Source organism: Ctenocephalides felis, unplaced genomic scaffold (assembly GCF_003426905.1).
Source record: "Ctenocephalides felis isolate EL2017-DRISC unplaced genomic scaffold, ASM342690v1 CF-g0.4_SCAFFOLD_03570, whole genome shotgun sequence".
NCBI classification, from domain to species: Eukaryota; Metazoa; Arthropoda; class Insecta; order Siphonaptera; family Pulicidae; genus Ctenocephalides; species Ctenocephalides felis.
Genome location: NW_020539724.1, coordinates 24,567,400 through 24,579,775, shown reverse-complemented (window position 1 = coordinate 24,579,775; position 12,376 = coordinate 24,567,400). Strand labels below are relative to the sequence as shown.

Sequence of the window (12,376 nt, the reverse complement as noted above, 5' to 3'; positions counted from 1 at the left end):
CTGTCTTCAAATTCTTAAACAACATTCCTTTAACGTTCTTAGATTATTTTTATAAACACATATTGTTCAATAATCATATTTCTAAAACTTATTCCCTAAATTTGTCTATTGTATTGATGTTCTCTAAATTTAACTCAATTAATAAAGATATCAATATTCACAATACTTAACTAAATCAAATAATTTCTATCTGCTCATTTTTTATTCTTTTATTTGAATGTTAATATGTTGACTTTTGATACACGTATATCATTCATATACATTTTATAATATATAATATGTTTACACTTTTATTTTATTTGATTGTATATAATTATATAGTGCATCATATATCATTTTGTTTGTCAATAATGTTATAAAATTGGTTGGGAGGAAATTATATTATACTATGTTGTATTATATGTATCATGATTGTATTTTTATTTCTCTTAGAACTATTCTGGGGGCTATTTAAAAAAATAAATATTTACTCTAATTAAATTTTTGTTACCATGTTCATGAAATATTAACAGTTCATATTACTCAAAGGCTATCCGAAGGGCCCAAATGGCAGAGGCTGCAGAGAAAAGACGAATAGAGAATGAATCTCGTGGAATAAAAGATATTGATAAAGTTCGGAGGCAACAGCAGAAAGCAGCCGAGTTAGAAAGACGTCAGAACGAAATAGATAGACAAGGAGGCGGTGGAGATCTTTTACGAGTTAGTATAGAATTTTTTGCCTTATCGATTATAGTAATATTTTATCTTTTTTTTCTATTTTTCAGTGGCAACAAGATTGAGCTGCAGTAATATGCATTTGATGTGTTCATTATAATAAGATGTTACATAATTCTTGAAATTATTTATATATGTTGTTTTCAATTATTTATTTTATTGATGTTGTTAAATTGTTATAGAAACTTTTATATGAATAATAAATAAATATGCACTTTGAAATTTAACACAAATCTTTAAATTAAGCATTATAACTCCTGTGATATGTAATTATCTTATTGTTAGTGTATTTTTATCATATCATAAAAATGTCAAATTATGGTAGATTAATTATTTTTTTAAAATAAAGAAACAAATATGTTTAAAACTACATAACGTGATTTATCCCATATATTAAAATGTAAGAGGATTATTCCACCCTTGAAACATTACATATTTTATAACATAATTATATAATTTTTTAATGTCTGGTGGTTATATATTAGCAGCATTTAGAAATGCTTATATAAAAGATATGAACTATAATTACAATTTAACCTGGTTATTCAAACAAAATCTAATCAAGTTGGAGTTTAACTCAGCTCACGGATCTGCCTTAGGGCTGTAATACCCCTTATTATTTATTCAAGCAATACAATACTATTATAATTCGCTTGCTCAACTATTTCAACAGCAAAGCAACAATAATGCTCTATGCAAACTTTGGATGATGTTTCAGTAAAAACTTATTGTTTACTAAGATAAAAGTTGAGTGTAAAGTAGTAAATATTTTAAAAGTTTACTAATGTTTTTATGTTAAATTTGTAAAGTATGTTTCTCATTTGCATAATTGTTTTAATGCAAGAAATTGTGCTTAAGAAATATTTTGTATAAAATTATAAGTAGATTATAGATCCTGCTTTTGTTTGAATTGCTTAGAACTGAAGATTTATATATATATATATATATATATATATATATATATATATATATATATATAATATGTGATAAAGTAATTTGATAAAGTAATTTTTTATTTAATATTTGAATTTTTCAACTTTTTAAAATAACTTTATGTGAATAAAATATCTTAAATTATATATCTAATACATCTTATGTATTATACATTAATACATCTTATGTATATCTAATTAGATATATAATTTAAAATATTTTATTCACATAAAGTTATTTTAAAAACAAAAATTACCAAGTTGAAAAATTCAAACATTAAATAAAAAATTACTTTATCAAATTATTAAATTGAATAATTCATTGATCATTAAATAATTGATTGAATTGATGGACTCTAATGAAATAATTAATCATTTATTATTTCTATAAATAGAAAAAATATGGATAGGTTTTATGGATGTATAAAATCCAAAAAAAATTTACGCTCAATATAATCTGTAAATCAATGTGCATAACCTGGACTCCATAAAAAAGTATAAAACCCCATTTCCATTACTTTAGGAGAACAATCATAAATTTATGATATATTAATATATATTCTATCATTGTCTAGGAAAACTATTTATTGACTACAATTATAAATCAAAGGATAATAAACGTTGTATATATCAATCGAACATTAAAACAATTAAACTCAAAGTAATCACAAGTATGATCATAAAACACAGTGACTTTTTTCAAATTTACCGCGCTGCGATTAGTGTGCACTTCAGAGCAATGCTAAAGGTTGTCAATTTGACATCACTATTTATTTTATCAACACATCTATAGGTTATCCAATATTTTTGATTATTTAATTTTATGGAAAATTGTTGGTCACTGATTATTTCAATTTTAATTTTGAGCTGACGCCATCAGCCTCACGCATTTAAAAAAAAATCATCTTATGAATTTGTGAATATCAATATTTACGTAGTTTTTGGCAATAGCAAGTTTTTGTGAAGAAGCACTTAAAAATGCCTATTAATCAACGCGAACTTTTACAAGCTGTTTCTCAAATTAGCGAATTGCAAAGCATGCGAGTCACTATTAGACAATCCGGAAAATGGGGCTTAATCACAGGAGCCGCTGTTTTTGGTGGAGGATTATTGTTGGGTCCAACTGGTTTAGCTTTGGGAGGTATAATTGGTGGCTGTGCTGGAGCTCTTAAATCAAGAGGTAACTTTATTATAGAATTTCTAATTACTAAAAGCAACTTATAGTTAACTGTTACAGTCTTGATGGGTGATGCAATGTACCACACTTTTCATTCACGATACGACACAGCAGTGCATATAGTGTGCCATAAAATAAATATTTTTCTTATGCTTTGGATACTGTTTCTCAAATTGTACCTTCTCAATATAACACTTCACTCAATGGGTTTGCAGGATTATTTACATTTGGATATTGAATAATTCATAATTGTTAATGCCTAAGGCTCAACCCTGTTTTAAATCAATCAAATATATTTTAATGCTTTTGTAAAAGGATAAAAATTATAAAACCTAATCCTTCATTGTAATATATCATGTACCTTGCAAACCCTTAAATATTAATCCTTTCTTCCGAGAAACTATTCTTCCTTGAACTCATTTCAATCAAATTGCAGGTCAACTGATGATGTAAAAAATGTAATGGAATGTCGCTTAAATTCACAAAACGGACCAATCAGAAAATAATATAAAGATATAGAAAAACCTGTAAATCAGTAATATCTCAAACTTCATCTAACAATAAGTAGCAAGTCTAAAATTAACATTCAAACAAGTAAGATTAACTCAACTTTATATCAACGTATTATTTTATCTAAGTATTGTTAATTCAATCGGTCTGATATAGCCATTATCTAATTATATCTGGTCCTGTGACAATAAAGCGAAATGTACTAATTTAATAGAGTTCGGCAGCATCAACAAACTTCTATTTATCTATCATCTTTTTTAATCTATCTGGTGTCATCACAATAGTTGACATGGACTATTTAGTATCAATTTTAGTAAATATATGTTATATTACAGATTATGGAAATGAATATTTAAATTTTCAATATCTAAATATAAACTAGCTGTAAGTGGAATTCTGTCTTCAGGCAATTATGGCATCGTGCCTTAAGGCAAATTGCTGGAACTTCCCGTACCGTAACAAAATGTTCGAGGAATACTGAATGTTTTCAAATAGATTATTATAAATATTGTAAAATTGTCTAATATTTATAAGAATTATATAAATTGAATTGCAAAGTTGAAATTATTTGTAAAGTATATTAGAACTATAGTCAGAATTAAAAATAAAATCTGAATTATTTTCGATATACAAAAAATTAAAAAAAAAAAAAAAGTTCAAACAAATTTTTTTTCCAAAATCAATTATTTTGTTAAGACAAGCAGAAAGTTCTTTGAATCATTTAAATCGGACGCTTAGTTCTCTCAAAAACTGCCATTTTTTACATATTTAGCTCCGTATCTTCGAAATGGCTGGGCCTGCCTTTGCCAAAAACTAATAAACACTTCTCCCAATCATTACTAATTGAATGTTTTTTAGATCATTCAAATCGGATACTCCGTTCTCTCAAAAAGTCGAGTTCTATTTTCTGCACTCTTTGCTCCGTATCTCCGAAACGGCTGGACCTGCCTTTGCCAAAAACTAATCAGCTCTTTTCCCTATCAATAGGAATCGAATGTTTTTTAAACCATTCAAATCGGTTGATCCGTGCGCCCGAAAACGTGACTGGAAATTTGTATCCATACATACATAAACACACACACACACACATCCATTTTTTCTGAGGTATGCCAAAATGTTCAGAAACCTTCAAAACGTCGATAAATGTAAAAATTTTCAATTCCGATTTTCGGCCCATTACAATAACTTACCCTACGGAAAGTTAATAATTTGATGGACTTATTGATAGATGTGTTACAGCAATGTATTCTGTTTCTATAATCAATAATAAAATATTATTCAATTGTAACTTTTGTTTCCCACGTTAAAAAAAAAAGGAGACTTTTCAGTACCTCTAAGTGTTAAAAGAATGCTTTTATGAAAGATATGTTTGATTTTTTGGCCAGTCTAAATTATGATTGCGTGATACATAGTTTGGAATTTTTGATCTTTATACTTCAATACATTAACTGAGACGAATAGTTAACATATTGTAAGAGTTGCTATTTTTATCATTTGAAATATTAAGACCTATTGGTATGCATCGAAAACTAAAAAAAAATTTTTTTGAAATTTTGAATTAAAAAAAAATGTTTTTGCCTTCTCCAAAAATTAACCATATCTTGTTTAACCATACAATGTCAACAAAGGCAAAATGTTATTTGAATCATTCTAGGATTTCGGAGATACAGAGTAAAGTGAAAAAACAGCAGTTATTGAGAGAACAGATCATTTAATTAGAACAATTCAAAAAATTGATTTTCCTTGTGTTGATAGTGTGAAGAAATTCTCAGTTTTTGGGGAAGGCAATTTTTTTTCTAATTTAAAAAAAGCATAATATACGAAAATGAAAGCTATAATATTTATAATAATCTATTTGAAAGCATTAAATATTCCTTGAACATTTCATTACAGTACGGTAAATTCAAGCAATTTGCTTTAAGCCACAATGCCATGCAACAATAGGTAACTTCCCCTAGGGTAAGTTACTGCAATCATCCAAAATCGAAATTGAAAATGTTTGCATATCTTCACGTTTTGAAGGTTTCTGAATATTTTGGCATACCTTAAAAAAAATGGATGTGTGTGTGTGTGGATGTATGTACATATGTATGGATACAATTTTTCATCCACGTTTTCAGACGCACATATCAACCGATTTGAAAGGTTAAAAAAACATTCGATTCCTATTGATAGGGAGATATCCTGATTAGTTTTTGGCAAAGGCAGGTCCAGCCGTTACGGAGATGCAGAGCAAAGAGTGCAGAAAATAGAAATCGAGTTTTTAAAAGAAGGGAGCATTTGATATGAATGATCCAAAAAACATTCAATTCTTAATGATGTGGAGAAGTGGTGTTTGGTTTTTGATAAAGACAGGTCCAGCAATTTCGGAGATACGGAGCTAAATGTGCAAAAAAGGAAGGAAAAGGAAAAAAAAATAATTTCCAAAAAAAACATTTTTTTGAATATCGAAAATAATTCGGATTTTCAAATATTTAATTTGGTAAGGGAAGTTCCCGCAAATTGCCTCAAGGCACGATGCCATACACCACTAATTTAATTTTAATTTGGTCCACTGAATTAATTTTTAAAACTGTTCATGTTTTTCTATGTTACTCCCGATTATTTATTATCGCAAATTTTATTTTATGTTTTGCATGTATTTCACCATGAGATTTTTTTTTTTCAGGTCAGTTTAAATCAGTGGCTGAGGTTCTTATGAATGATTTAACAACACAGCAGCAAGAATTGTTAATAACACGTCTTCGAAGAGCTGTCCAAGATGTGGACATCCAAGACGCTGCTGTCCTTTTACCTTTCATTATGAACAATGATGTTGTTAAACAGCAGTTATTAAGGGTTGTTACTAATTTTATTACTACAGAAATGCGTATGATGTTAACATGAAATATTTCATATGGAAGAATTGACTGAATATTATTAATAATTTTATGATATTATAAATAGTTGTTAAATATATATTTTAATTAGAATTATTCATTTTTATAAATAAAGATCAAATTTGCAAATACTTAAATTGAGAAATGTTTATTTGTAGTTATTATATTATATTATTATATTACAGACTTTTATCGAATAACAGTGTAATTATCACAATTGAATTCTATTGAAGCAAATATTTACATATCACATCACTTTTACTTTTGCTGTGATTTTGAAAACAATGATGTCGTAGAGCGTATAGAACACTCAAGTATATGGATTTATATTTAATTAATTTTCCAATTACATGGGAATTAAACATAATGACTTTTCTTGCTGTTTGTCTAAATTGGTTTAATAATGATTTTGTATCATTTGTACTGGCAGCATTTGTACAAACCAATTTAGACAAACAGCAAGAAAAGTCAGTTTGTTTAATTCCCATATAATTGGGAAATGCTCGAATTTAAACATGGTTTATGCAGACAAAAATTTGCAACATATATATATGTTGTTTTTTCCACTCAACGACATAATTAGGAAATTTTCGTTTTTAAACATAATTATACAATCAAATAAAAAATATGCTAAATTCTAACAAAAGTTTTATTTTTTGCATAATTTTCATTCAACAATGTGATTGGAAAATTTGGATTTGGAAAAAGTGCAAACAAACCATACCATACATTTAAAAATTTTCAACAAAGTTTTGTTTTTATTGACAATTTGTGCTCAATCACTTAATTGGAAGTAATAATATGGAAACAGCAATGTAAATAAAACTAGTTGGTATTAGTATTTTGCCTTGAGGCAAGTAATTTATGAGTGATTAAAAGTATTCCGAATGGATTAATTTCATATAATTTTCAAAATTCAACAATTTTTATAATTAAACCAGTTTCCGTAGGACTTCAATGGTTTAGTATGTTCATTAAGACCAAGTATTGTATCGCGATTTGTAATTTGTAATTTAAAATTAGACTATTTACTTGGTATAACGATCGTTATACCAAGTAAATAGTCTAATTTTAATTTTTAAAATTAAACTACTTACCGTAAGGCCGCAATGTTTCAGTAAGTTCTATGATATATATCGCCAAACAAAGTTCCATAAAAATCGGCTTAAATTTTGTTTTCAACAGTTAAGTAATTACAAGATAACGGCTCGGTAGATTTCACCTAAAACTAATCAGTATTAGTGATGTAACGAATGTTCGCATTCGCATTCGCATTCGCGAATATTCGCATATTTTTCGATATTCGCATTCGCATTCCTATTCGCAAAAACCGATGCGAATATTTAGCGAATGTATTTAACAAACAAAAAGGAAATTATTATATAGTTGCATATGAAATGATAACACAACTGATAAGATTTATATATTTTTATTTAATTTTCACTTATTTATTTTCTATTCCACTATATATTTTCTAAGAATTAAATATGATAATGAAATATAAACCTAAAAAACCATATAATGAATACTTGACTATTTGTAAATAAGCTTTTTGCCAAAAAAAAAAAAAAAATATTTATTTCTATTGCAAACAAAAGTAAAGTTCTAATATTCATAATGTTAACATTTGGTTTCAATTGCACATTTTTTCACTAATTTTCTTTTCCTATGAATTAAAAATAATGAAATATAAACTACACAATTATAGTTTTGCTAATAACAAGTTGACACAGTTGACTATTAAAATAAACTCGCTGTAACTTTAAATTCTTAGTAATTAAATTGAAGTTCTTTTAGTGATACAGATTTTGAAAGACTGAAAGAATGGCACAAAGTTTTCCTTAACCTGATTAGTCATTTTAGGACGCTTTGAATTTGAACATGAAGGAAAGCTTAAGTCCTCATTTCCAATTAAATCCAAAATATTTTTCACGACCTGATCTTTGGTTGAAGGATTTTCGGAAAATTTCGATTTGTACCATGTTTCTTGTAGATTAGCAAGTTGATCTTGAGCTACATTAGAGTGGTAAAAATGTGTTGCTATCTTTTTACATTTGAAATGTCAAACATTTTGCGCGCGCTTTATTTGAAATTTAACATTCGCATTCGCATTCGCATTCGCGAATATTGAAGATGAATACTCGCATTCGCATTCGCATTCGCGAATGTGAAAAATCCAACATTCGTTACATCACTAATCAGTATCATTCCCAACTAATAATAATATCTTTCGAACAGTTTTTGATTTTTTAAAACGATTCGGTAGTATGAGCTTAAATGTGGACGAAAAGTTCAGCACTTTTTGCCAAATTACAAAGAAACGGCTTGGCAGATCGTCGCACAAAACTGACAAACGATAGTCCTCATAGGGTCCTCATTGAGATACATCAAATGGCTTTTAAATTTCTGAAATCGGTCTAGCCGTTTTTGAGAAAACATCGATTCATACATACTTCTTCCAAAGGTATCATTCGATTCAGAATGGCTTGAAACGTCGAGAGAACACAAAATTAGCCAATCGGATTTTTTGATAAAAACAAACTTCTCCTTCGGGAAGTTAAAAATTGCAAATTTCAAAGAACAGTTTTCTGGATAATTTTCAAATTGACAGCATTTACGCGCGTCTGCTATTACGGGATTCCCACATTAATATACGCGCATAAGTATATTACGCGGAAATCCCCTTTTTAAAATTCAATAATTAGTATACTGTATGTGCGCGTACGTAAATTTATTTATATGGTGACATCTCTAGTTTTATGTAATCTTTATTTGTTTTAAAATAAATAATTTAAGTGTTCAATCATTCAATATATATATTGATTATCCGAACAAGTAAGAGAGAAAAATACCTATATATCCGAACAAGTAAGAAGGGAAAATACCTATATTTCTCGTTTTGATTTTCAAAATCCATATTGATATAAGTAGATGATAACTATTATCATTAGATACCAAATCCATATCATTTGGTACCTATATAAATAAAATCCCTCCAAGCAATAAAAAACAGTACATGTGCGTTTGAAATTTGTGCTAGATAAAAGGTTAGTGCTTGGTGTTGATATTTTTTTAAATTTATTTAAACATTTTATTAGCAATTATGTTTTGTCGACTTAAACCAAATCAAAAAGTCAACTTGTGGTGTATGGGGCATGGTGCCTTAAGCAAATTATTGGAGCTTCTCGTTCCGAAAATTAATTTTTTTAAAAAGCTTTATGTTTTGAGAAAATATTAAAGAAAATTAATATTGAGAAAAGTTTGAGAAAAATAACGTTTTGAGAATTTTGAATTTTTTTGAAAAAATTTGACATTTATGAAAAATTTGATCTTGTTTTAATATTTCAAAATTTTGAACATTTTTTCAAAGCAATTGCACTGCGTACCCTTATCAAAATCTCGATGAAATATCTGATAATTTCAAGTTCATATATCTAATTATGATTTTTGACCGCCAAATGGCATTTTTTTGTACTTTTTAATTGGATCTACCCTCATCGGTTCTTCATTTCGTATATACGAATAAAATGTTTTTAAATCATTCAAATTGAACGCTCCGTTCTCTCAAAAATTGATTTGCGATTTTTGGTACTTTTTGCCTCGTATCTTTGAAACGACTGAACTTGCCTTTGCAAAAAAAAAAACAATTTAACAATCGGCGGAAAATTGTATTTGCACTTATATACATACACATACAGGCATTCATTTCTGGCAAGTATGCCAAAATGTTCAGAACTGCTGAAAATTAAAGATATGCAAAAAATTATTTCCGATTTTTTTGCGATTACTATATAACTTTCTCTGGTTAATTACCATACTGAAAGATAAAAATTTCGAAATTTAGATTTTTAGTTTGAATTTAGAAGATATCTTCTTTCTATCTATGGTAATAACTTAACGTAGAAAGAAAAAAATATTTCAAGTGAGTTTTTCAAACTTCTGAAATACCAAATCGCACTGTGATTCTTCAGGGAATTTACGGCAGTAAACTGAATCATTGGTTACTTATCAATATAGATATTTTTCGTTATACAACCGGCTCCGAAAATTTGTTTGGTGACCCTCACAAAGAGATTTTTTTTCTCAAACAATAAGGAATAACATTGCCCAAATTTATTACTTAATCAATAATTTTTCCAAATTTCTTACAAACAATTAAACAATTTAAAATCAGAATCGGTATCTAATATTATGTTTTAAGTTTATTATAAATCGTTTGAGGCGAAATTCGGAAGAAGTATGTGCGTGTGTACGTGAAGCAAAATTTTACCTTTTGCAAACGTTTTCTTGAAAAAGAATGAATTATTAAAAATATGTCGCCGTAGGTTCATCTGAAGATACTAAAATTTTCGTTCAAGTTTATCCTAAAATCCTGAACCGATTTTAATAATTCAAAAACTGTTCTAAATAGATCGGTTAAGAATAGGTAAGAAGATAGTTTTTGGTAAATATTGGCCAGATCGTTTCTACGTAATTAAAGTAAAAAAAAAGCTGAAAATAATGACGATTTTGATGAATTTTCGTGATCCAAAGATCAGTACCTCAGAGCATACTACATATTTGATAGTATAATGCCTGATACAGCAATGATTACAATCCACTGTAATAGTTTCCATAAATGAGTGCATATTTTATAAAAATCGCAAATTAGGTGAGTAGTACCGCATGCAATTTTAATCGTAGATAACGATAAATATCGTGCTTTTTATCTGATTGTGATAACCATAGATAAATGAATGGTGATAATTATCCATATATATAGTTAACGTGATTGTTATATAAACGATATTAAGAAAAAATGATTTTTATCTTAATGTTATGCATCAAGATAAAAAAATATTTTATCTAACAGCGTCTAGCTAGAGATATTTTTACAAATGTGTTGGTAAGCAACCGCACACCTGTATAAATAGTCCCATCCCCGATTCAGGGGATTCTTACTCTTTTAAAAGAGCAAGTCGTCGAACATAGACCTTCAGGGGTAACAGTTGAAAGATTCTTTAAGGGTCTCTACTCTAGCAGTTGTTCGTAATGGTAGTAAACAGCCATAGCAATAATGTATATAGATTGGTTAGTTATGCCTCTCATTATAGTAGTATTTAAATATTAGTTAATTTACAGCTATTCACGAGTCAACTGATTTTCAACAGTAAGAAATTATGAAAGTGAATTTCCAACACTTTATTTTATAAGATTTACCTAATAAGTATTAATTGCTGCCTTGTGAAAAAATATTTTTTGATTGTCATCAAATTGTATGCCACTATTCACAAAACAATTCAAAAATTCTTTGTATTAAAATTATTATATTAAAAAAAATAAGAAGATTGAAGTGGATATGTAAAACTTTCAATTGTTTATTATTGCCTTATTTTAAAACTGATAGTTTAATAAATTATGTTATTTTTATCGTTAACTTCCCGTATGGTAAATTATTGTAATCGTCCTAAAATCGAAATTGAAAATGTTTGCATATCTTCACGTTTTAAAGGATTCTGAAAATTTTGGCATACCTCAGAAAAAATGGATATGCGTGCGTGTGCGTTTTGTGTGTCCGCAATTTTCGTCTACGTTTTCGGGCGCAATTATTAACCGATTTGAATGGTTCCAAAAACACAGTACCTCCAAAATGCTCAGCCAACTTTTGCCAAATACTTATCAGCACGTCTCCCCGTCAATACGAACTGAATGTTGTTTGAATAATTCAATTCCGTGCGCCCGAAAACGTGGACGAAAACAACAAACACAAAATGTTCAGAAACCTTCAATACGAAGGTAAGATATGCAAAAATTATCATTTTTGATTTTCTGCCCATTACTATAACTACCCCTACGGGAAGTTAATTAAAAAAACTTAAAAGAATTTAAACACTTTTTTACTGGTATCCACTCCTTGGTGCCTTTTTTTTTATTAGTGTTAATTGTACCATTTCCTTTTTGATTGATTTATAATCACATTTGATTGAGTGTATTGAGTAAATTTTTTTATGCATAAATTTATATCAGAGACCTGCCTGTTTTCTATTTTTTCATAATCTCGCGCATTAATTCTGTCAAAAAATCATAGTCTATATCTTCAGCATCTACATCATCAGAATAGCTAGTAACCGGTTCTTCTAAATTATTTATCTCTTCAGATTTTTCTTCCGTCCTACAAAGTTCTT

The 12,376-nt window shown here is 28.1% G+C and overlaps 3 protein-coding genes across 3 annotated transcripts in view; 2 read left to right on the top strand and 1 right to left on the bottom strand.

Moving 5' to 3' along the window:
- The window catches only part of LOC113383765 (ATPase family AAA domain-containing protein 2-like), a 35,385-nt gene that overhangs the window by 17,170 nt on the left and 5,839 nt on the right, over positions 1-12,376 (bottom strand). The gene's annotated exons all lie outside the window — the stretch shown is intronic.
- Positions 1-12,376, top strand: part of LOC113383641 (ras-like protein 2) — a 32,012-nt gene that overhangs the window by 17,755 nt on the left and 1,881 nt on the right. The gene's annotated exons all lie outside the window — the stretch shown is intronic.
- LOC113383768 (protein C19orf12 homolog) lies at positions 2,444-6,319 on the top strand. The gene is made up of 2 exons (XM_026622030.1): positions 2,444-2,826; positions 6,002-6,319. The coding sequence occupies exons 1-2, from the start codon at positions 2,625-2,627 to the stop codon at positions 6,217-6,219; spliced, it is 420 nt and encodes a 139-aa protein (XP_026477815.1). The 5' UTR covers positions 2,444-2,624; the 3' UTR covers positions 6,220-6,319.